General features: G+C 43.8%; 1 protein-coding gene across 1 annotated transcript in view; it reads left to right on the top strand.

Moving 5' to 3' along the window:
• The window catches only part of OGFOD1 (2-oxoglutarate and iron dependent oxygenase domain containing 1), a 756,310-nt gene that overhangs the window by 334,199 nt on the left and 396,279 nt on the right, over window positions 1–25,832 (top strand). Inside the window, exon 5 of the mRNA XM_033941292.1 lies at window positions 5,504–5,620. Coding sequence (XP_033797183.1) covers window positions 5,504–5,620 — 117 coding nt within the window. The remainder of the gene's footprint in view (window positions 1–5,503; window positions 5,621–25,832) is intronic.

Genomic DNA, 25,832 nt, shown 5'->3' with positions numbered 1-25,832 from the left:
CGGATTGAAAACAAAAAGTTGTAAAACGCGCTCACACGTATAACGCGCATGGTTATGCACGGTTTGTAAAATCGTGTATAACGCGCGCGCGTTATATGCATGAAAATACGGTACATACAAGACAACCATACAATCTTTGCACTTGTAATAAATGATAGCGAGAAACAGTAAACTAGGAAGAGCAGTTTGAAAAGCAGGAACTAGTAATTCAAGACAAGAGGAGATGAGCTATTGAGGCATAATATGTGTAAAGGGAGTACAAGACAACTTATTCAAATTAAGTTGTATAATACCAAGCCAGTTAATTGCAAGAGAGCACAAGCCAAACACAAGCCTTTAAATGAAGTAAATTAGCCATCTGTCGTTATACTGTGATGTTATAGAATGGTTAGAATAAACCTATGACATCTAAACATTCTCAGCCATAATCATGTGCAGATCAATGTAAGGCAAAAAGAAAATGAAAAGAATAAATCTCAGGTAAAATGATAAATTATATGATGAAGAGAATAAACAAAGGACAACAATCCAACCATAACATATATGGTATTAACAAGGTAGTGCAATGAAAAATTAAGAAAGGGGAACTGAAAATCAAGAAAATAGTGACACAAATCATATAAGGTCTGAAATAGATAGAATAAGCTCAAGACATCGATCTATTTCAAGGATTCTTAATATCAAAATATATACTGTAAGGTAATGTTAGATATAAAGAAAGGAGAGGAATAAAATGATTCATCCTTCGGTGTGATAAGGAAGCACAGAACAGAGAGAATAAGCATATGACATCCATCTGTTCTTAGCAGATATGGTAAGTAAAGGAAAGAAATTGAAAATGGTTAAAGGGATGATGATAGTGAAAATAATAATACAAAATATTAGGGTTGATCAGCTAAAACCTAAAATATATGGAATATCTGAATATATCCAGCTAGAGTTAGGATTTTAAAATATCGATTAACATGTTGTGACGCACAACAATCTAAACCAAAAATCCGAAAAGGAAATAAGATAACATTGGTATAATATGAAAGTATAGAGCAGTCAAAATAAGCATACAACCGCAATCCATTCTGATCAGACATCTTGCAGTCTAGTTTCTATAACATTCATTTGTTTGGTAATAAGCTCAGTTCATAGCGCAACGAAATTCCAACGTTGTATGCTGATCCATAGCTGTCCGATGTAATCAGGTATCGACATTGCTCGAAAGGGTTCAGCTATTTCCGTATGGCGGGAAGTGTTCGTGCCAAGCGTTACATGCGTGATCTTGTTAAGAAGAAGGCAGCGCCATGTTGTCTGTGTAAGTAGTTATCTCAAATATATGTAAGCGATCCCCACATAGACCAAGCATGTATAGATTTTAGCAAAGTAATAGTAGTGATGAAATAGGATAGTACAATCACATTGTCACGCAGATGGTAAAGTTAGACGAAGGTACACAAACATTGTTAATCTTCATAGTAGCTATTAACCAAGTAGTTAGAGAAAGGTATATATCGCAAATTAAGTAATTACACCTCATCGATGGTAGATGGTCTCTTTTCCTCAATAAAATCAGTGAGTGCCGCAAGATCTGTGAAGTCTTTTGTAGAATTATTGAAAGTTACTCTCATCCTCGCTGGGTACATCATACCGTACTTGGCATTGAGTTCTTTCAGTTTAGGTCTGTATGCTAACATCTGCTTGCAAAGTTGGGCCGTTCGCTTGCTCAAATCTGGAACAAACAAGACATTATAGCCATCCAGCTTCAGAGGAGATTTCGCTTTCGCACGGGCCATGATTTCCGGTATTTGGCTGAAGCGGAGTAACCGTAGTACTATCGGACGCGGGTATTGAGCGTTGGTTAGCATGCGAGACGGAACTCTATGCGCCCTATCTATTTCCAAGGGCTTTGTAAACTGATAATCCAATATTTTAGGTATGAAATTCTCCAAGTATTTGACCATATCATTAGATTCAGTACCGTCTGGTATTCCTAGGATTCTTAAATTGTTCCGGCGTGAGCGTAAGTTCGCCTCTTCAAGTTCATGTTCCAGTGCGGTTATTTTCTTAATATGTAACTGCATTTCTTTAATAGCCGTCTGGTGTACCGATTGTTTTTCTTCAACTGCTTGTAACCTTTGTTGAAATTGGGAAACATCTTCCCTCATATTGGCAATTTCCGACTTGATTTCAGTCACATCAATGCCAACATCCGCCAGCATGGAACGTAGGGCCTTAAGTTCGGCCATAATAGTTTGTGGATTGTTATCTTCTTTGGAGTCATCCGACGATTTTTTAGGAGACGGTGGTTCAGGCTTGTGTCTTTTTCCAACTTTAGAAGTTGCCATAGTGCTTATAATGAACTCTGCGACCGATATTGCAGCAAAAGATGTAATTAGGTAAGGCGATTATATTGATTTTAAGAGAATGCAGCCGGAGCTCCAAAGCTATGCTGCCATCTCTCAGCTGGCTCACTAGCGCCCCCGACATTGCATATTTTAAAGTAATCTGTTTGACATCTTTGAAAAAATCCCTGAAGCTCGTAAATGATAATTAACATTTTCTCTGCGTACCGTGTGCTTTCTGTTTTTTTAATATATTTTATGTTTACCATTATGAATTAATAGGATATTGTGTGTACATGAAAATGAATGGAATAAATTGGGGGAGGGGCTGGGGAGTGGGGCTAGGGCGGGACTGAATATTAATAGATGTCCCATTTTGATGAAAAAAATAAATGGTCACATTAGTCTTACCTCCCTGCTGCTGCTGCTGCTGCTAATCGCTGACAAGAAGTCTTCTTTCTGACATAAATTCTGACGTCAGAGAGGACGTTCTGTGCCAGCCAATCACTGCCTGGCTGGCCCGGAACATCGTCTCCGACGTCAGAATTGACTTCGGAAAAAAGACTTCTTGTCGGTGATTAGCAGCAGCAGCGGAGAGGTAAGACTGCAGCGGCGCGGACCGGGGGAAAGGAAGGAGAGAGGCTTTTTTTTCCGCGGAAGGGAGGGAAGGATGTAGGCAGGCAAGCTGGCTGGCTTTAGCATGACAGGGAGGGAGGGAAATAGGTAGGCAGGCAGGCTGGCTGGCTTTGGGGGTGGGCAAAATCTGGAAGGCAGGGGGGGACATAAGAAGGAGGCACTGGGGGCACTATGGACATAGGACGGAGGCACTGGGGGCACTATGGACACAGGACGGAGACACTGGGGGCACTATGGACACAGGACGGAGGCACTAGGGGCACTAAGGATGCGGGAAGGAGGCACTGGGGGCACTAAGGACACAAGACGGAGGCACTGGGGGCACTAAGGACACGGGAAGGAGGCACTGGGGGCACTAAGGATATGGGAAGGAAGGAGGGAGGGAGGGAATAGAAAGGGACAATTGTTGGGCCTGAATGCAGAAAGAAAGGAATGAAAGAAAGGATACACAGTCAATTAATAGATGTCCCCTTTTGATGAAAAAAATAAAAGGTCACGTTACCTTTGACTTACTTTCTCTTCAGCAGAGTCGGCAGCCGTGCTGAGGTGCAGGAAGGTCCCGCGATGACTCGTCTGCTGGCTCTGCTCCGGAAGAAGTAAGTTACGTCAGAGGGGGTGGACCAGGCAGACGCAGTCATTGCAGGACTTTGCCGCAACTCCCTGCGTCTGCCAGGTCCACCCCCTCCGACGTAACTTACTTCTTCCAGAGCAGAGCCAACAGACAAGTCATCGTGGGACCTTCCAGCATGCAGCTGCTGAGTCTGCTCCAGAGCAAGTACGTCGGAGTGGGGTGGACTGGCAGCCGGCAGCTACAGTCATCGCAGGACCTTGCTGCATGAAGGGAGAGAAAGGAGCAGGACTTCTGGAATGGAAGAGTGGTGGAGGGAAAGAAAGGAGGCAGGGTGGTATGGAAGGGTGGTGCTGATGGAATTGATGTACAGAGAAAGGGGAGAGACATAAGGGGGAAGGATATTGGAGGGAAAGAAAGGGGGCAGATGCTGATTGAAGAGGGGTGGATGGAGAGAGAAAGGGCAGACATTGGATGGTAGTTGGGAGCCTATGCTGGATGGAAGTGCAGATGGGAGAGATAAGGGAGCAAATGCCGGAAGGAAATGGGAGGAGAGAAAGAGGGGAGCAGGTGCTGGATGGAAGTGGACAGAGAGAGGAGAAGGTACTAGATGGAAGGGTTGGAGAAAAAGGGTACATGATGGAAGGAGGACACATGATGGGGAGAAAAGGAATGAGTTAGGGAAACACTGGAGGGGTGAAAGAAAGAGGTGGCAAGCTTTAGGTAGACAGTAAAAAAGGACATTAATGAGAGGGTAGTAAGAACATAATCTAGACAGATGCAGAAAATAAATTGAAAAGGAAAATGAGGGGAAAAAAGGAAAGGGATTGCAGAGGAGAGGTGTTGGAGAGGGAAGGAGACATGCCATCATGTTCTATGTTTCTATGAGAGAGATGCCAGACCAATGGGGGTGAAAGGAGAGATGGAAGGGGGAGGCATACAGTTTCTGGAAGGGGCATAGAAGGAGAGAAGATGCCATATAGGGGAAGAGAGACGGCAAACAGTGGATGGAAGGAAGAGAGTTACAAGAAGATGAGGAAAGTAGAAACCACAGAAGACAAAAGTAGAAAAAAAATTATATTTATTTATTGCTTTAGGAGACATATGTCACTGTTTCTGTGGTGTTGCATTGTATGCAAAGTCCAGCTTCTTACTGGTTCAATTTAACCTTTGTCTATGTATTTCTATTTTATCCCCCCTTTTACAAAACTGTGAAGTGTTTTTCAGCACCAGCCGTGGTGGTACCAGCTCTGATGCTCAGAATTCTATGAGCGTCAGAGCTGTTACCACCGTGGCTAAAATCCACACTACAGTTTTGTAAAAGAGGGAGGGGTTAGTTTGTGATTACATATTCCATACTAGGCGAAGGTGTTTTCTGTGTTCTGTGTGTTTGAAAGACATGGTTTTCTGTTAGGATTGACGGTGTAGGATTGATCTGTACTGGCTTGTTTAGTTTTACAATGGGTGGGCTCATTGCAGTATGCAAGATGCTGCCTTTTCCTAGGTACTCATGTGTGACGTGTGGCTTGTTACTAAAAATCATGTTTTCATACAGATGGGGGTGTGTAAAAAAATGATGGGCCACGGGTATCACATATGCTAGGTACGCCACTAGTCTCCTCTCAGCCTCTTCTTTTCAAGGGAGAACAGGCCCAGCTTCTCTAATCTCTCACTGTACGGCAACTCTCCCAACCCCTTAACCATTTTAGTCACTCTTCTCTGGACCCTTTCGAGTAGTACTGTGTCTTTCTTCATGTATAGCGACCAGTGCAGTAATTGTCTATTGCTTATGTTTGACTTACTCTATTCTTGCTGTACACTGCCTTGAATGAAATCTTTCTAAAAGGTGATAAATAAATCCTAATAAATAAGAGAGACTCTCTCAGTATTAGTGCAATCATGATGTGGACATTATTCTTTGCAACTGATTTTATGAATGTTTGGTTTGGTTTGGTTTTTTTTGCAGATACCCTGCTTTGTCATGATGATGAGTTAGAAGGGCGGCGAATAGCCTTTATTCTTTACCTTGTTCCTCCATGGGACAAGGCGGATGGAGGCACTTTGGATTTGTACAGCATAGATGGTAAGACTGCTAAAATAACTTTATTTATTTATTTATTTATTTTACAAGAAGGAGGGATTCAAGTAAATATTTATTTTAATTCATGTATACTGATGAGGCGGAAATGGTGGTGATACCAGATTTTATCCCATGACAAGCAGGCAGCATATTCTAAGTTTCAAGTTTATTTAAAAATTTGATTAAATTGCTTTTTCAGAATTTCAAAGAATGTACAATAAAATGAGGAAGACAGATGAATTGTTTGGGAAATAATAACCTGAACACAGACAGAGGTAGACTTTAAAACAAAAAGAAAATGGGAAGAACTACAATTAATATAGGAAAGAGAACAAAGAAGGAGAAAAACATAAGGGTTAAATATTTCAATAAGCAAAAGCCTTGCATGAATTGAGGTTTAAAAGCAAATTAAACTCGGAAGGGTTATTATTTGAAGGCATCCCTAAACACGTGGCTTTTTAATTTCCCTTTGAATTTATCTAGGATTTTTTCTTCCCTCACTTGAGTCGATAATAGATTCCAAATTTGAGGGGCTGTGACTGAAAAGAGGATGTTACACCTAGGGCTCCTTTTACTAAGGTGTGCTAGTGTTTTTATTGCAAGCACAAGTTTAGCGCACGCTATAATGCACGCTAGCTGAAAAATTACCACCTGCTTAAAAGGAGGCAGTAGTGGCTTGCGCCTCGGACATTTTAGCGCACGCTATTCCATGCCTTAAGGCCCTAATGCACTTTTGTAAAAGGAGCCCCTAGTATTTGTGGTTCTCAAAGATGGTATAGTAAGAAGGTTTTTATCCTCCGATCTTAGTGTATGAAAGGGATTATAAGGGATAATTACTCTGTCCAGAAATAGTGGAGTTTTAGATAGTTGTACCTTAAATGTTGTTAAAGCTAATTTGTAAGTTATTCTATGGTTTATGGGGCGTAATGTGGTTGAATTTCCTTGTTCTTGTAATTATTTTTATTACAGTATTTTGTATTATCACATGTGGGTGACATCATCCACAGAGCCCTGGTAGGAACAGCTTTAAAAGTGCATCGCCACTTTAAAAACTTAAGAAAGTTCACGAACTGCCCGCACCACACATGTGCAAATGCCTTCCTGCCTGACACAGGCTCACAGCTCCTCAGTTCTTAGTTTTCCGTGTAGCTAGGAAGTCGTGTTTCTGAACGTTGTTCAGTTTTTTGCCATTTGCCTTCCTGCTCACACATATTTTTCTTAATTTATTTTTAAGTTTACTTCTTTTAAAAGAAAAATAGGAACCTTTTTTCTTCGGGGGCTTTGGTCGCCGAGACCTTCATTTTTTCTGAGCCATCGATTTGGCCGAAGTGATCTTTTCAACCTTTTTTTAGACCACTAATGGGCTTAAAAAAAAAAAAGTGTTGTAGGTGCCCGACAGTTGGTGCTTCAAGTCCCTTTGCCCAGAATACCCAGTGGAGCTTGTGCCCGGTGTACTATCCTGCAGAAAGGTTCGATAATCAGCCATAAACTTCAACAGGAAAGATTGTTTGGTACCGATATGGGCATCGATCAGAAATCTTCGTCATCGAAGACATCGACTCCTGCTTCAGGAAGCATCACTCCATCTGGTAAGCCAGTTCAGAGGCCGCCAGCTTCCCAATTGGCATTGTAGGTCACTTTGCATTGAGTCTCTTGATGACGACTAAGTGGCGACAACCACCTTCCAGTTTGCCTCAACCTTGAGGTGTGAATCTTCATTGAGGTCACCCTCTTCAGGGCAAGCTGTGGTACCAATGATACCGACAGATAAGCCAGAGGTACTGGTGCTTTCCTTCTGGGTACACCTCGATGCGCTGTTCTGAAGTAATTTGGATGATACATGTAAACTGTTTACCCCAGTATCGACTCCATCGGTACCAGTATAACCTAAATACATGGCTACCAGGTCCTACAGTACCACAGCTGGTTTCTCCAGAGTGACATTAGTTCCACTCTCACCACCAATGAGCATCTTTTCTTCTTGCGTGCTTCGAAGAGAAATCATTGCTCTCTCACATTCTTCGATGAGAACAACAGCTTCACGAAGAGTAGAGAATGACGGGATCCAAGATGGCGGCGCGATAGAGTTGGCGTCTCTTACCTAACTCCACTGAGCTGGCAAACATTTATTTTTGCTTTGGGAAATGCCTCACACCAAACGGAAAGGAGCTCTGAAGCCGGTTCCCTCCCAGTCCATGAGCTCAACGCCGGTTCAGCAGACCTTGGAGTGGTATCTGACCCAACTCACCAACCCTTTGCCGAGAAGAGGGTCCTGCATTAGGATTGGACGATGGAGCGTCCAATCTTCTGGGACACGAAATATCTCTGTCCCCTCCGAAGTTCAGTACACCACCGTGTCCGGCAATTACATGGGTTCTACCGGTGGTGAGCCCAAGGGCGGGAGTCGCAAGACTGGGCTCAAGCTGGGAGGGAGGTACACCCGAAGAAATGTTAACCGAGGAAGCAAGTTCTGGAGCAGCAGCAAGGATTTTGCAGCTATCAACTCCTCCGGTGGTGACCTAGAAAGTATTTGGCAGGTCTTGAAAAGGCTGGAAGAAATCACGACTAAATCAACTCAAGAGGTACTTAACCTATCCATTAAATTTGATAATCTTTCAAAAAATTTTGAAAAATCTAAACAGGAGTCCACAGAACAATTGCTACAGGTTAATGCTGATATAAAAGATTTAAAATACGAAACAACAACTTTGATTAAAGATAAGATTATGATTCATTGAAAGATAGAACAATTTGAAAATTATAATAGAAGACTAAATATTCGAGTGCTGAATTTTCCTAAGTCACCATCCTTAAATTCCTATGATTTCTTCAAAAAATATTTAATGGACATACTTAAATTTCCTCAGCAGGCGATTCCTCCATTAAACAAAATATATTATATTCCAACATCTCCTCTTAAGGCGGGTGAGGAAGGAAATTTGGTACAAGAAAGAAATGATTTGTAGGAAAAAATTGAAAAAGGTGAACTATCAGCTATTTTGGAAGATTCCCTTTCTGAAGTAAATGAAAGGGCAACTTTATTAGTATCTTTTGGTTTTGAGCAAGATCTGAACTCTGTGATGAAACTTTACTTCCGTAACTCATTAGTGACATTTGCTGGGGAAAGGATTTGGATATATCCAGATGTTTCAAAAACTACACAAGATCGCAGGAAAGAATTTATTGTTATGCGAGATGAAGTGAAAAAATTGGGGGCTTCTTTCTTTCTGGCCTATCCATGTAAATGTTTAATCCAATATTTGGGGGTTAAGTACACCTTTTTTCTGCCTTCACAATTGCGTGCCTTTCTAGACCTTAAAAAGATTTCTAGTGATTTATGAGCTTAACTGTATTTTGCTTAAGGAATCCCCTCCTTGGGTATATTGGATCTCTCCCGTTAATGGTGGTCTAAGAAAGAGAATATAGATAATTTTTCAATTATAATTTCCTATGCATTATGTATTATTTCTGTTTTTCTGTAACAAGTGTATTACTTGTATAATGTTTATAAACTTGATAAATTTTTAAAAAAAAGAGAACAGCTTCACATCATACCTTTTTCTACTCAACGCATTTCTTCACCGAGACCTTCATATCCCTCAGGCTTACAATCTGATTCCATTGAGGACTTCTCTGATTCCACAACAAAGTCTCCACTCAAGTGCCTATCAATAGCTAAATCTTCTGAAAGACTTTTTGTCACTGTATTTATTAGGCAGTTGGGGAAAGAGCTACCACTCAAGCTAGAAGCTGATTCTGTCTACAGTCTAATACAGTCTAATACTTGGAGGACTTAGATTATGATCAACTTCCTAAAAGAATTTATCTGCTGTTCCTCTTTCTCAGCCTCTTTCTCAATCAATCAGAGCTCAGCTCCAACTGTATTATACCTGTTGGGAACTCATAACCACATCTGGATTCTAAAGGTCATTTGAGAGGGACGCTCTTTTCCTAAGAACTAGGAAACGCCCCTTACCATTATGGGGGCTCCCAGAAACTTTTACTTTATAAATACCAGTCACTAGTGGTAGAATTGTCTAAAAAATATAGTCTAATCCAGGGGTAGGGAACTCCAGTCCTCGAGAGCAGTATTCCAGTCGGATTTTCAGGATTTCCTCAATGAATATGCATGAGATCTATTTGTATGCACTGCTTTCAATGCATATTCATTGGGGAAATCCTGAAAACCTGACTGGAATATGGCTTTCGAGGACCGGAGTTCCCTACCCCTGGTCTAATCCATCGAGACTATGCCTCAGTGCCACCAGCATGTGAAAGGCACACTATGGGCACATTTGGATGTCTTTTGTACCATACAATTGGAGTTCCAAATCACAGTTGCTTTGGAAATTGCCTTCTTTTTTATATATATCACAATTTGTTCAGAAATTGCCTTCTTTTTCAGCTTAATCAGAAATTCTGATGATAAACGGCAGGTTGGAGTAGGCCCAGGATTGTCATCGGGTGAAGTATAGATATGGCAAGAGTGTCTACAATCTGAAATTTAGGTGTGTGGCTAGACAAGACCCTGTCATTTTGAGAAGAAGTTGAGAAAGTGATTCAAGTTTCCTTTTATTATTTCAGATTGATTACAAAGTTGAAATTTATGTTAGGCGCAAATGATTTGGGGCCCATTTTTGGGAAACAGCCACAGTAAATTATTGCATGTTGGATTAACTCTAAAGCACAGTTACTTACCATGGCGGGTGTTACCCAGGGACAGCAGGCAGATATTCTCACATGTGGGTGACATCATCTATGGAGCCCCGGTACGGACAGCTTTAAAAGTGGTGACTTTAAGGACATAAGAAAGTTTGCAAACTGCCTGCACCGGGCATTCACGAGTGCCCTCCTGCCTGAATCAGGCTCGCAGTTCCTCAGTTCCGTAAGCAAGCTAAGAAGCCAACCAGGGGAGGTGAGTGAGTTGTGAGAATATCTGCCTGCTGTCCCTGGATAATACCTGTTACGGTAAGTAACTGTGCTTTATCCCAAGACAGGCTGGCAGCACATTCTCATATGTGGAACTCACACCGTTTCAGTTTTTCCAGCATGGGATGGAGTGAGTGTTTGCCATTAAGACAATAAATTTTATAATACTGCTTGGCCAAAGTGACCCTCCCATCTGGAATTGAATTCCAGATAGTAGTGAGATGTGAATATATGAACTGAAGACCAAGTAGCAGCTTTACATATTTCATCAGTAGGAGTTGAGTGTAGGAAAGCAAGAGAAGCTGCCATAGCTCGGATCTTGTGGGCTATGACGCAACTCCCAGTTGCAGCCCAGCCTGAGCATAAGAGAAAATGATACAACCGCTAACCCTGTAGATATAGTTCTCTTGGATACAGGATGTCCCAACTTATTAGGATCAAAGGAGACAAAAAGTTGAGGAGATGCTCTATGTGGCTGAATTCTCTGTAAGATGGAAGCCCAGGCTCGTTAGAAATGAGAGTATGAAGAGCTGTTTCTCCAGAATGAGAATGAGTCTTAGGAAGGAACACTGGAAGTACAGTAGATCGATTTAGATGAATTCCGTGACTACTTACCTTCGGCTGCTTCAAGACTTTTGCTTTGTCCTGCTGTGGTTGCCCAGATGTCTTATTAACTGGGAGTAGCTGACCGTTAAAGATCAGATGTTTCAGCTGCTGTCAAATAAGGACATGGACTGAACTAAATTTTTACTTTTTCTTATTGACAATCTTATTTCATTTTGATTTATTTTAGGTTTATTAATTTTTGCTGATTTAGGTTGAATCCTTGCTTAATTATTTTACCTATTAATTTATCATATCTTTCCTCCCTAGATATATCTATCTTTCCTATCTTCAATGGAGTTCCTATCATATATTATTTGCATTATAAACCGCTTAGGTCTGTGATAAGCTAGAGCGGTATAACAAGTCTTAATAAAACATAAGCATAAACATACTTCTAGAAGGAACTTAGGATGAGTGCGAAGCACAACTTTGTCATGATGAAACACTGTAAACAGTGGATCCACCACCAGTGCTTGAAGTTCACACATTCCTCGAACAGAGGTAAGAGCAGTGAGAAAAACCAACTGTCCAAGTGAGATATTTCAGATAAGCCAAGGACACTGGTTCAAAAGAAGACTTCATAAGTCTAGAGAGAACAATATTGAGATCCCAAACTACTGGAGGTGGTTTGAGATGTGGTTTGACCTTAAAAAGGTTTTTTAATGAATCTGGACACAACAGGATAAGCAGATAGATGTTTGCCATCAGCTGGGCTGTGAAAAGCAGTGGTAGCACTGAGATGAACTCGAATCAAAGTAGTCTTGAGGCCTAAATTGGATAAATGTAGAAGAAATCCAATACTGCAAATATAGAGGTAGTTACAGCATCATGGTGATGAAAAATACATCAAGTGGAAAACCGCATCCATTTCTGCTGGAAACACTGGTTTTCATGACACTTCTAAAATACGTCTGACAGAATGAGAAAGATAAAACTCAGTCCATGTCAACCTGAGAGGTACCTAGCTGTCAGGTGTAAAGCTATAGATTGAGAAGCAGAAGAGATCCATGACTCTGCATTAGAAGAGATGGAAAAGTCTAAAGAGGCATTGGTTCCTTGATACTGAGCTGAGGTTGAAGGGAGAACCAAGGATGTCTGGGCCACCGAGGGCCAACAGAATCATGGTGGCTAATTGCTGATTGAGCTTGTCAAGCATCTTGAAGATGAGAGGGATTGGAGGAAACACATAAAGAAACTTATGTGTCCAATCCAGAAGAAACACATCAGGTTCCAGGCATTGGGGAGAATACTGCCTGGAGCAAAATTGAGGCAACTTGTGATTGTGGGGAGACGCAAATAGGAGTCTCCCAAAGAGAGAATATCTGATGCAGAACTGCAGAGTTGAGCGTCCACTTGTGTGGCTGAAAAAACCTGCTGAATCTGAGCAATCGCCCAGTTCAAACTCTTCTGGACATCCTGACAAAGAAGGGGAGGACCCCTGCCTCCTTGCTTGTTTATGTAATACATTGCAACCTGAATGTCCGTGGGGGTTAGGAGAATGTAGTTAATCACAATGTGCTGAAATGTTTCAAGACCATCGTAGATCGCTATGAGTTCCAAAAGATATAGATAGAAAAACTGGTTCTAGAAGACTAGCAACTTTAAGTGCAAAGACCATCCAGATAAACCCCGCAAGTATAGGAGGACGAGTGCATGGTCAGAACCTTCTGGAGATGGAGGTGTGTGGAACAGAAATCCCCTGGAAAGCAAGGAATAGCTCGTCCACCACTTCAGAGATTGTCAAAGTGTAATGTGTTGAGACAATGGGTCGCAAGCTTGATACCACTGAAATGCAAGAGTCTTTGAGATGAAGTCTCGTAAACGGAGTGACATGCACAGTGGAAGACATGTTGCAAGAAAAACACCTGGTTGATCCTGCTTCAAGGATAAAACAGTGGAAGGTTCTAACATGATGGGAATCTAACTTACAGGCTCTACACCCCTGTTAGATCCCACCATTTCATGTATAATTGTATCAAAACAACAGGAAAGAGCCACCTTACAGGCTTTATGCCCCATGGTGGAATCCTGAAGCAGTCACAATTCGTTTGATGCAAGTCAAGTTGCTTACTGAATACCTTGTGGAGGAATCTAACTTTACAGACTCTACACCCATGTTAGATTCCTCCTTAGACCATGGATAAGCAGATCAACCGAATTCATTCTAAGTAGGGGAAAGGATCGAGAAATATGATGAAATTCCTGTAGCTCAGGGGTGCCCAATACGTTGATCGCGATCGACCAGTCGATCGCTCAGGCAACCCCAGTTGATTGTGGAGCCATGCAGTTTCCCTTCTCTTTTTTTTCCCCTCCTGACCGGCATCCAATTAATCCGCCTCTTGAAGAGCGCTGGCCAATCAGAGTGCTGGCAGGGCGGAGTTAGATGGATGGGGGGATGGAGCTTAGCGCACTACAGGAGACAGAAGCGCCATGATTTTAACCCCCCCCGGAATCGGCCTCCCAATTCAGTGATTGACCCTCCCCCCTCAAGCAAGATCGGCAGCGCTGCCTCTTACTGGCCAGCGCCGCCGCTCCTGCTTTAGAGAGCAAGGGGGGAGGGTCAGTCGGGAAATGCTGTTGGTCCGGCTTTCTCCCTGGCCTCCCACGCATCCCTTTACCTAATTTTAGCAGGAGCAGCCTGCAGAGAGGATCACCAGTACTTTAGGGATCCTTGCAGGTTGTCATAGGCCTCAGGAGCTGTCTTCCTTCTGCCCTGGTCCTGCCCCTCCTCTGAGTCAGAGGCAGGATCGTGGCAGAGGGAAGACAGCTCCTGAGGCCTATGGCAACCTGCAAGGATTTCTAAAGTACTGGTGATCCTCTCTGCAGGCTGCTCCCTGCTAAAATTCTACCTAGGTCTGTGCTGTGCTGCTGTCGCTGGGCATGACACAGCCATGTAAACTTAACACTTATATTTGATAAGGTTTTGCATTTATCCTGTACGCAGTTGTGGCTCATTTTTAATAAACTGTATATTAAAATGTCTTTTTAAAAGTATCATAGACATGATGTCACATTTTTCTGATAATCGAAGGAGAGCTGGCATGCTAAGTCCAGATGTGGGAGATGAGATGGTGGGATGCAGGCGAGTCCTGATGCTGGAGACTTGATTGTTGAGGTAGTAGTCATTGCAGCAGCAACACAGGAGGCTGGAAGTGGAAAGAAAACACAGTTGTGAGGGATAGGAAGCACCAGTCTGGGACCCGGGAGAGAGAGAGAGAGATAGAGCCACTCACAGGAGGATTGCAGATCCGATGAGACGGTAGGAGGCAGGCGAGACCTGATGCTGGAGACCAGATGACGTTATGTGAGAAGCGGTCGGTAAGTGGGGAATGGATGTGGGAGTGTGGAGGGGTGGATGAAGAGGGGAGGGAGTGTGGAAGGGGGAGGGAGGAGGGGTGGGACTTGTTTTTTAAATTTTTTTGTTTTTTTCCAGGAGGGGTAAGGTCAGGAGGGGGAGAAAATGTGGAAAGGGAGGGAGGAGGGGTGGGACTTGTTTTTTTAATTTTTTTTTTCCAGGAGGGGTAAGGGTGGGTGAAGAGGGGAGGGAGTGTGGAAGTGGAAGGAAGAAGGGTTGGGAGGAGGGGTGGGAAGAGGGTGCAGCTCCCTTGGTAACAGCAGGAGACATTCAAGGGTGGAAAGGGCACCACCAAGTTTGTCCATTAAGGCCTGTAGTGCCCCTGTGATGTTACGGACCGTTTGGACCGCCGCCTGGGAGAGTTCTTGAATGGTTCCTACACCCGCATTCAGGATTCCCACCACCGTATGAATGTTCTCCACTGTTACTGAACTGGGCGGAGGATCAGTGTTGGTGGCAGCGTGAGCCACAATAGTGGTCGCTGCAACAGGGGTGGTTGATGGTGAGGGGTTGGTCCCACAATCTCGGGTGGAGCGACAGAGGAGGATAGAACAGATGGGACAATGGGCGGAACTTTGAATGGGAAGAGGAGGGGGATGCCAACATATCTGCAATGAAAAAGAGCATTATAAGCAGTTTGAAATTGAAAAGACAATTACATAATCAAAATATCAGAACTCTTATCAGTCTCTACAGAGAGGTCGCTGAATCTTTGGAGAATGGGGGATGAGGGAGGGCTGCGGGAGGGATGTGGGAGGGTGGAAGGACGATTGTGGGGGAAAATTTTGATGATGAACCGAGGGGTAGGGCGTGGGAAGGAGGGGGAACTAGGCATTGGGAATGAAGGGGCAGGGCCGGGTTTGGGACATTTTCTTAGGGGGATTTTGGATAGGGATGGGCGAGGGCGTTGGTGGGTGGAAGGGAATTGGGAAGAGAGATGGGACTGGGCGGAGGTGGAAGTGGAAGTGGGTTGGGAAGAGGGACAGGGCTGGGTGGAGGTGGAAGGAGGTTGGGAAGTGGGGCGTCTGCGGGGGATAATGATGGGGCGGTCAGGGGTAGGGGCAGCGGTAGCATCTTCCTCTTCTTTCTCCTCCTCCTCACTGTCATCTGACGAAATAAATGCATGTAGTGTCAGAAGTATATAAAGAACTGTTAATGCTTAAAACAAATTATTAGTCAATAGAGATATGACTGCACACCTTACACCCCACCTTTAGGTTACTGTAACATACCTGGAATGTAATCCAGATTCATCCTCACGGACCTCATCCAGGCGGGATGATGCAGCCTGAGCTCACGGGCTTTTTTTTTCCAAATCCTCCACCTATTATATAATGGACAGAAATGAGTGAGGCATGATATATATGGGATATGTTGAACATTATACTAAAGCAAGGGTAGGCAACTCCGGTCCGCGAGAGCTGTATTCCAGTCGGGTTGTCAGGATTTCCCCAATGAATATGCATTGAAAGCAGTGCATGCAAATAGATCTCAAGCATATTCATTGCGGAAATCCTGACAACCCGACTGGAATACGGCTCTCACAGACCGGAGTTGCCTATCCCTGTATTTAACTAAGAAGTAAAACATGGAGGAACACAATTATGAACTGTGCAATTTTCCAGTGGATGGATGATGATGCAGTGCGCGATTTCATGGAATGCGGACGAAATATGCATACATATTATTGGCTTCCGCTCAACAAACATGCATATTATAAATATATATAAACCGCGCATGTATTTAATAGGTACTTACTTAACACTGTGTCAAGGCACTGACGTTGAACAGGTGTGTGAGTTTCCTCCATGCCCTGTCCACTACATTGATGTTCCTCCATTTCCCCTTAATGGGGAACAGCAACTTCGTATTTAGAGAGAAGTACTCAGTTAACCTGAGTACCTCTCTCTCCGAGAAGTTGGGCTTTCGCCCACGAACTGCTTCATCGGAAGCCATCTTCTCAGTGCATCTATGACGTTTTTACAAAGCTTATATACCACTCACATGACTGATTGAGAGTGAATATCGTGAGATTTCCCATTCCTGCGCTACTATTGGTTATCTAAAACACGTGTTATATGGTTAATCGTCAGGCACTTCTTATATTATATTGAAATCACGTATTGGAATAGTGAAATGCGCATGTTAATTGAGTATGTGTGAATTGTGAAGCATATATGTTTTGTATTACTTTAGCGAAACACAGAATTTGCGTCAGCGTGGCACACATAAATCTTGACATTTGTTCTGCCACGTATTTATCTAGCAAGGGTATGTAGAAGTCACCTCCACCAAAGCTTCAGAGTAATATGATCCTTTATTGCATAAACATCAGATAATATACAAATAATGCAGATAGACATCAGATATTATACAAGAAATAGAGAATATCTATATACACCAAATGGAATACTTCACCATGTCTGGCATGCCCCCTTCCAATACTGAACAGGAATCTGATCGATCAAGGGAAGGGACCCAGTCCCACGACACTCCCAGGGCTGCAGCAAGATTCAAAGTCCAGTTTGTGACTCTCAGTCTTATATAGCACAGAAAGTGCTGAATCTCTTACACACACAGACGCTGCTGTTTCTGCAGTAACAACAGGTATCTCCCTTATCTCCTAACTTTCACAGATGGAATGTTAACCGCTGCTCGAACCCTCCCTTAGCATGAGAACTCTTCCTCGGCAAGACATGAAACAGTATAAGATATATGACACAAGCTGAGAACAACTTGCTGTCACGAAAAGGCTGCCTAATTGTCTGGCACAGATGTAAGGCAAGGATTGCAGCTAAAAAGCAAGCAGACATGAAGATTCACACCTATTAGCCAAAGTGGCCACATATAACTGTCAAAGGCTGCTTTGGCCAGCCATGGCATAACAACTATGAATTGCGTGATGACATCAGCATGCATCCATTGTGCATGGTAATGACGTCCGTCCTCATTTTAAAGTTATCGTTGTTTTGCGCGCAATTGACGGATTTTCCCAGCGCGCAATTGATGTGTTAAACTTCAAATGCATGCAATTTCTTAGTTTGCTTTAGAAAACATTGTTTACAGAGAACTGGGAATACATAGGTGTCAACACGGGGGGAACAAACTGTGCATGCGCAGATGATGTTCCGATGTATGCATACGCTGGCTTAACACTCCTTATGAGACAAATGTGGGTTGCGTATATATGAATGTGCAGTGTGCATATGTTGAGGGGTTTACTATCAAATATTCGCAATTGTTTCATGCATATTTGTTCGAGATCCAATATTTTAACTATGGAACAGAACAGTGCCAAGTCAGATGCGTGAGAGACTGACGCATATGCACATGTGCAGAAGAAACGGGTAGCACAATATGTTAATCTGTAAATACTAGTGTAGTGGTTAAAAAAAATTGGGGAAATTTTAGGCATGGCTTGAGAGTGATTGCATGATGATATGTCGCATACAGTTCAAGAGGCTGATAGCACCTGAAAGTTGGAAAGGGGATAAGAGGGAGATAAGCAAAGTCCAATATGTATGAAGAGGACTGTTGAGGCTATGTATGCACAACATTTCTTAAATGTTGATGGAGAGTGTTTATAGTAACATTTGAAGGACAGTGGGCGCGACCACAATAACGTGGACAGGAGTAGTTAGATTTTTGGGAACTCCACGTTTGGAGTGTTACCATGTGCACATTTTTTTCAAAGGTTTAAGAACCACTTTTTATAATTACACAATTATATATAGGTTTCATTGGATGTGCACAACAGTTATAGGAGTGATTCCTGGGGATTGGAGGAGAGCGGATGTGGTCCCTCCCTATTCATAAAAGTGGTCACAGGGATGAAGCAGGAAACTACAGGCCGGTGAGCCTCACTTCAGTTGTTGGAAAAATAATGGAAGTGTTGCTGAAAGAAAGGATAGTGTATTTCCTTGAAACTAATGGGTTACAGGATCCGAGGCAACATGGCTTTACAAAAGGTAAATCGTGCCAAACGAACCTGATTGAATTTTTTGATTGGGTGACCAGAGAGCTGGATCGAGGACATATGCTAGATGTAATTTATTTGGATTTCAGCAAAGCCTTTGATACAGTTCCTCATAGGAGGCTGTTGAACAAACTTGAAGGGCTGAAGTTAGGACCCAAAGTGGTGAACTGGGTCAGAAACTGGCTGTCGGACAGACACCAGAGGGTGGTGGTTAATGGAAGTCGCTCGAAGGAAGGAAAGGTGACTAGTGGAGTCCCTCAGGGTTCGGTGCTGGGGCCAATCCTGTTCAATATGTATGTAAGTGACATTGCTGAAGGGTTAGAAGGAAAAGTGTGCCTTTTTGCAGATGATACCAAGATTTGTAACAGAGTAGACACCGAAGAGGGAGTGGAAAATATGAAAAAGGATCTGCAAAAGTTAGAGGAATGGTCTAATGCCTGGCAACTAAAATTCAATGCAAAGAAATGCAGAGTAATGCATTTGGGGATTAATAATAGGAAGGAACCGTATATGCTGGGAGGAGAGAAGCTGATATGCACGGACGGGGAGAGGGACCTTGGGGTGATAGTGTCCGAAGATCTAAAGGCGAAAAAACAGTGTGACAAAGCAGTGGCTGCTGCCAGAAGGATTCTGGGCTGTATAAAGAGAGGCGTAGTCAGTAGAAGGAAGAAGGTGTTGATGCCCCTGTACAGGTCATTGGTGAGGCCCCACTTGGAGTATTGTGTTCAGTTTTGGAGACCGTATCTGGCGAAAGACGTAAGAAGACTTGAGGCGGTCCAGAGGAGGGCGACGAAAATGATAGGAGGCTTGCACCAGAAGACATATGAGGAGAGACTGGAAGCCCTGAATATGTATACCCTAGAGGAAAGGAGAGACAGGGGAGATATGATTCAGACGTTCAAATACTTAAAGGGTATTAACGTAGAACAAAATCTTTTCCAGAGAAAGGAAAATGGTAAAACCAGAGGACATAATTTGAGGTTGAGGGGTGGTAGATTCAGGGGCAATGTTAGGAAATTCTACTTTACGGAGAGGGTGGTGGATGCCTGGAATGCGCTCCCGAGAGAGGTGGTGGAGAGTAAAACTGTGACTGAGTTCAAAGAAGCGTGGGATGAACACAGAAGATTTAGAATCAGAAAATAACATTAAAGATTGAACTAGGCCAGTTACTGGGCAGACTTGTACGGTCTGTGTCTGTGTATGGCCGTTTGGAGGAGGATGGGCAGGGGAGGGCTTCAATGGCTGGGAGGGTGTAGATGGGCTGGAGTAAGTCTTAACAGAGATTTCGGCAGTTGGAACCCAAGCACAGTACCGGGTAAAGCTTTGGATTCTCGCCCAGAAATAGCTAAGAAGGAAAAAAAAAAAAAAATTTTAAATTGAATCAGGTTGGGCAGACTGGATGGACCATTCGGGTCTTTATCTGCCGTCATCTACTATGTTACTATGTTACTATGTCACTTTATTTCACTTACCTACCTTGTCAATTCTTGTCTTTATAACTTAGAAAAGTAATCACCTAACAGCTGAAAATCATTGAAAGACTTTAAATGTGTTTAGTTCATTGTTTAAATTGTATCCCTTATTAGTTAGTTTGTGAAATTGCATGTATAAAAGTAACAATAAATGCCATGGTTATTTATTTCATACAAAGATAAAACAAGAGGATAAACTTTTTCAACAATGTTTATTAACATATAACATATGATAGAAACATGTAATACACATATTTTTTTTCAAACTTTAAATCAACACAATAAATTATTTCAGGAGAAGGAAAATAGTAACATAGTAACATAGTAGATGACGGCAGATAAAGACCCGAATGGTCCATCCAGTCTGCCCAACCTGATTCAATTTAAATTTTTTATTTTTTTCTTCCATAAGGGAGGACTAAGAGCAATGGGTGTGAGAAGGAGAGAGCAGTGGATGTTAGCATATCAACAGTAAAACCTGAATTTCAATATCAAACTCTAAAGTTCCAAATTATATGCTATACCTCTCAGATATTGAAAGAGAGGTCTCTGTCCATATGTTGGCAGCAGCGCTGTTAGTCTTTGAGTCACTCTCACATACATGCTCCAGTGTTCTCCCCAGAAATTTTTTCCAGCCGGGTGGCATGAAAAAGTAGCCGGGTTGGGCGGGACAGGGAAATTTGGTAGTGGGGAAAATTAAGGGCTCCTTTTACTAAGCTACAATAGCGTTTTTAGCGCGTGCATAATTGCCACGCTACCCGGCTAGAACTAACCATCTAGCATGTGCGGCAATTCTACGCGAGCTAAGCGCGCGGTAAAACCACTATCGCAGCTTAGTAAAAGGAGCCCTAAATGTGTACTATTTGTATTAGTTAATTATTATTAGTTATTTTCCAATGCTCAATATGACTGCCTTTCTTAAGGTTTGACACTTGTTCCATAATATATATATTAAATTTAAGAAGTATCCAATTCTAGAATAATTAGATATTTGCCCTCTTTCAAATGGTATAGAGCAGCGTCTCTCAAACTTTTTTAACTCCGGCACACTAAACGGAGCAAATGTTTTTTGTGGCACACTAAATGCAGCAAATGTTTTTTCATGGCTGGAAAAAATTTCTGGGGAGAACACTGATGCCCTTATTTTCAAGGTCCAATCACATCAAAGAATGATGCTTATCTGGGCAGTTGTATAATAAAAAGAATGGATAAGATAACATGAGAAGTGAAATTGTCATGAATCAGAGGGATACATACCCTGTAGGTCCTAAAAGCAGGCTTGTGGATTAGATATAAACTATGAAGGCAGTGGCATAACTAGCATATGTGACACCCGAGGCCCATCATTTTATGACACCCCCCCCATCTGTATGAAAAACATGATTTTTAGTAACAATCCACACATCACACAAGAGTGTGCCTAGGAAAAGGCAGCATCTTACATATTGCAGTGAGCAGTACATCAATACACCCATTGTAAAACTAAACAAGCCAGACTAGTACAGATCAATCCTACACAGTCAATCCTAACTGAAAACCATGTCTTTCGAACACACCTTCGCCTAGTATGGAATATGTAATCACAAACTAACCCCTCTCCCTTTTACAAAACTGTAATGTGGTTTTTAGCTATGGTGGTAACAGTTCAGACTCTCATAGAATTCTGAGCAATTACCACCATGGCCAGTGCTAAAAAAAACGCTCTACAGTTTTGTAAAAGGGGGGATAAAATAGAAAAACGTAGACAAAGGTTAAATTGAACTACCAAGAAGCTGGACTCTGTATACAATGCAACACCACAGAAACAGCGATGCATCTCCCCTAAAGCAAAAAAATAAATAAATATAATTTTTTTCTACATTGTCTTCTCTGGTTTTTGCTTTCCTCATAGTCTTGACACTCTCTTCCTTTCATCCACTGTCTACCCTCTCTCTGCCCCTTCTATATGGCATCTTATCTCCTTGTATTCCCCTTCCATCTCTCCCTACACCCCTATTATTCTGGCATCCATCTTCTTCCCTTCCCTCCTTCAATGGTCTGGCATCTCTCTCCTCTTCTTCCCTTTCCTCTCCCACACCCCCATGGTCTGGCATTTCACTCTCTCCTCTCCCTTCCCCCCACTTCCATCAGCATCTGCCCCCTTTTTTTCCCTCCAACCCAATTCCATCCAGTATCCTTCCCCCTTATGTCTCTCTCTCCTTTCCCTGCATACCAATTCCATCAGCATCTGCCCCCTTTCTCTCCCTCCACCACCCTCCCTTACCACCCTGACCTCCTTTTTCTCCCTCTACCACCCTTCTATACTCCTCTCTTCCTCCAAACCAGAAAGGTCCCATGATAACTGCTTCTGTTGCCTCTGCCTCTGGAAGATGTAAGTGACGTTGGAGGGGGTGGGCCGGCAGACACAGGGAATTGCAGCAAGATTCCGCAATTCCGGAGGCAGAGGCAGCAAATGCAGTCATCGTGGGACCTTCCTGCACTTCAGTGCGGCTGCTGACTATGCTTCAGAATAAGTACGGCAGCCGTGCTGAGGTGCAGGTGCCATTTAGAGCAGCTTGGAAGGTTCTGGATCCAGCCGGCTGTGTACCCCCCTAGGGCTGGCACCCGGGGCGGTCTGCCACTGTATGAGGGGACAAAAAATAATAGAAAGAATGGATAACTTGACCAATTTAGACATGTCATACAATTATAACCACAAAAATACGTCATAAAATGTAATTCTAAACTCAAAAGACTCCAGATGAAAAGCATACTATAGAAAGGAAACCAGAAAAGACCAAACCCATAGTACTAAGATCCAAATGCTAAAATCGGACTTGTCCATTACGAAGAGACGTGTGAATCACCACTAATTATAACGAGTGAGTCTTTAAAATATGAGACGGTAACGGATAGCCAGACCTGGTGAACGGAAGTGACAAATACTGGAGCCAAAACCAAAGCACCGTGATGAAACTTGAATATGGATACCATGATACCGAGGATGTTGGTCCAGTGACATATTGGGAGGCCTCCAAGGCGGTCCTGCGAGGGTTTATTATTGCTTATCTGTCTCGTAAACGGCGGTCCCTGGATGCGTAATTGTTGACTCTATCGGGGGAGCTTCGACAGCTGCGGGCGCGCCATTGTAATTCTCTTTCACTGGATGACAGACTTCGTCTCTTGAACGTTCGGCGGCAGATCGACGCCATCCTGACGCAGAGGGCTTCCCGCGATATATATTTTCAACGGTATAAATTGTATGCCTGGGGAGGTAAGACAGGGAGGTTGTTGGCTAATTTGGTCCGGCCTCCGCGTACCAGGCAGGTTATCCTCTCCATCAGAGACCCCAAGGGTACCTGTTACACGCAGGAACGCCAGATTCAGCAGCAATTTGTTCACTTTTATGAATCTCTGTATGCGAATAGACCGTTCTCGGACACTGACCGGGATGCTTTCTTTCAGGGGCTTCGGCTCCCTCGGTTGACGGATGCCCAGTTGGGACAATTGAACGCCCCTATTAGTCCAGAGGAAGTGCAGCTTGGTATCAAGCAGCTTAAGTTAACTAAGGCACCGGGCCCGGATGGGTTTGGATCTGAGTATTATAAGATTTTGTCAGATCAGATCTCTCCGGCTTTGGCGGGAGCGTTTAATGCACTCTCTGAGTCTCGCGGTTTGGGGTCTCCGAATTTGGCCCATGTGGTGCTGCTGCCTAAGCCGGGCAAGGATGCGGCCCAGGTGGGTTCCTATCGACCTATCTCCCTCCTTAATCAGGATGCCAAACTCTTTGCCGCTCTTTTGGCGCGTCGTTTGAATGTTTTTTTGCCGCTCTTGATCCACGAAGACCAGGCTGGCTTCGTGCCAGGCCGTTACGCGTCCATGAATTTAGTTAGAGCTTTGATGGCCCTCCATTCCAGGCGTGGCCTGGCTGGAGAATCGGCTATTGTAGGCCTGGACATGGAAAAGGCCTTTGATAGTATCTCCTGGCAATATCTCTTTTGGATTCTGCGGCAGTTTGGCATAGACGGTACTATTCATCATTGGATAAGTAGCTTATACATCCAGCCGCAGGCCAGGCTGTTGGTTAATGGTCAGTTTACTGCACCGTTTGCTTTGGGTAGGGGGACGCGACAGGGCTGTCCGCTGTCCCCATTGCTTTTCGTGTTAGCTATTGAGCCATTGGCGGCTAGGATTCGAGCTGATCCGGATATTCGGGGCATTCGTATTGGAGACCAGGAGAGTCGCATTAATCTTTTTGCCGATGATATTCTTCTTTATCTGGACCATCCCCGGAGGGATTTGGGGCGGGTTCTCGCTTTGGTCCGCTCCTTTGGCGATATTTCTGGGCTGCGAGTTAATTGTGATAAATCTGAACTTCTTCCATTGCAGTCTACTCGGGTGGAGGATTGGCATGCGAGCCTTGAGATTCCCCCGGTGAAGGGGCCGATGCGATATCTGGGGGTGTATTTAAGTCCTGATCTCAAGCTTCTGTATCGCTATAATGTGCTCCGTCATTTGGAGGAGATTCGGCGTTTGTGTGAGAAATGGAGAGAACTCCCCCTGGGGGTTTGGGGTCGTGTGGCTTTGACTAAGATGGTCCTCCTTCCCAAGATTTTGTATCCGTTGCAGGCTATACCGCTCTGGGTTAATGCTAAGGAGGTGCGTCTTTTTCGTTCGCTTGTCTCCTCTTTTGTTTGGCGTCATAAGCGAGCCCGGATTAGCTCTGCTACATTGGCCTTGGATAAATATAGGGGTGGTTTAAACCTTCCTGATCTTCACTATTATAATGTGGCCGCTTTGTTCCGCTTTATTCATGAAGGATGGTCGGGGTGTTATAAGTTCTCGTCCCGGAGCTGGGTGGAGTCGTGGTGTGCCCCGCATTCGGTCTTGTCTCTTTTGCATATCCCATTGTCGGTTATCCCGGGAGGGGGAGCTAAGTTTGCTTATCTCTTACCTATGAGGCGGGCGTGGCGGTGGTGGAGACGGCGGCAGGGGAAATCTCCGGCTGCATCCCTTTTGTTGCAGTTATATGGGAACTCCGACTTCCCGCCGGGAGTGGGACACGCCTGGTTCCGGCAGTGGGAGCAGAGAGGGGGAAGAACACTTCATGATATTGTCTCTGTGGGGGGGGGGTCGGTTTCCTTCTTTTGAACAGCTGCAGACTCACTGGCACTTGCCTCGGACTCACTTCTGGGCTTATCTCCAGGCCCGGCATTATTACTTCTCTCTTGACCGTCGCTGGGGGGAGGCTTGGCTCTGTGGTCCCTTGGATGTTCAGTTTTTTCAGGTTTCTCCAGCTTCCAATAAGTTGGCTACCTGGTATCGGATTCTGAAGGCCGCCTCGGATTTGGGATCTATTGACCGTTTGGCCTCCCGGTGGCAATCGGAGCTCGGTATTGATCTGGACCGTAAGGCCTTTCTTGATCTTTTTGCTACCGTGCACGCCATGGGGGGTTCCACAGACTTTAGGGAAATGCAATTTAAAATTTTGCATCGGGCTTATTTATCTCGGGCTCAGGGAGCTCGTATGGGCCTCTGGGAGGACGCCGTGTGTGTTAAATGTAAGCGTTTCGTGGGTACCCTAACTCACCACTTTTTGGAGTGCCCTTCTTCGGCAATCTGGCTGCAGGTTCTCCCCTTTTTGGAGCGCCTTTTTCACCGAGCTATACCATGGTCTTATGGTTTTCTGCTCTTGGGGGATCAGAGGGATTTGATTGAGGGGGGGCTCACGCTCCCTCAACGCAGGGTTCTTTACATGGCTGTCTTGGTAGTAAAAAAGCTCCTGTTGCAGCATTGGGTGGACGAGTCTGTTGCATCCTTTCAGCATTGGCTGGCTCGTTTGGCAATGGTGGGACGTTATGAGCTTCAGCGTCTTCCTAAGGCTGGTTGTTTGATTCA

This window comes from Geotrypetes seraphini, chromosome 4, assembly GCF_902459505.1.
Source record: "Geotrypetes seraphini chromosome 4, aGeoSer1.1, whole genome shotgun sequence".
NCBI classification, from domain to species: Eukaryota; Metazoa; Chordata; class Amphibia; order Gymnophiona; family Dermophiidae; genus Geotrypetes; species Geotrypetes seraphini.
The sequence above is the reverse complement of the archived record's forward strand: the minus strand, read 5'-3'. Positions and strand labels throughout refer to the sequence as shown.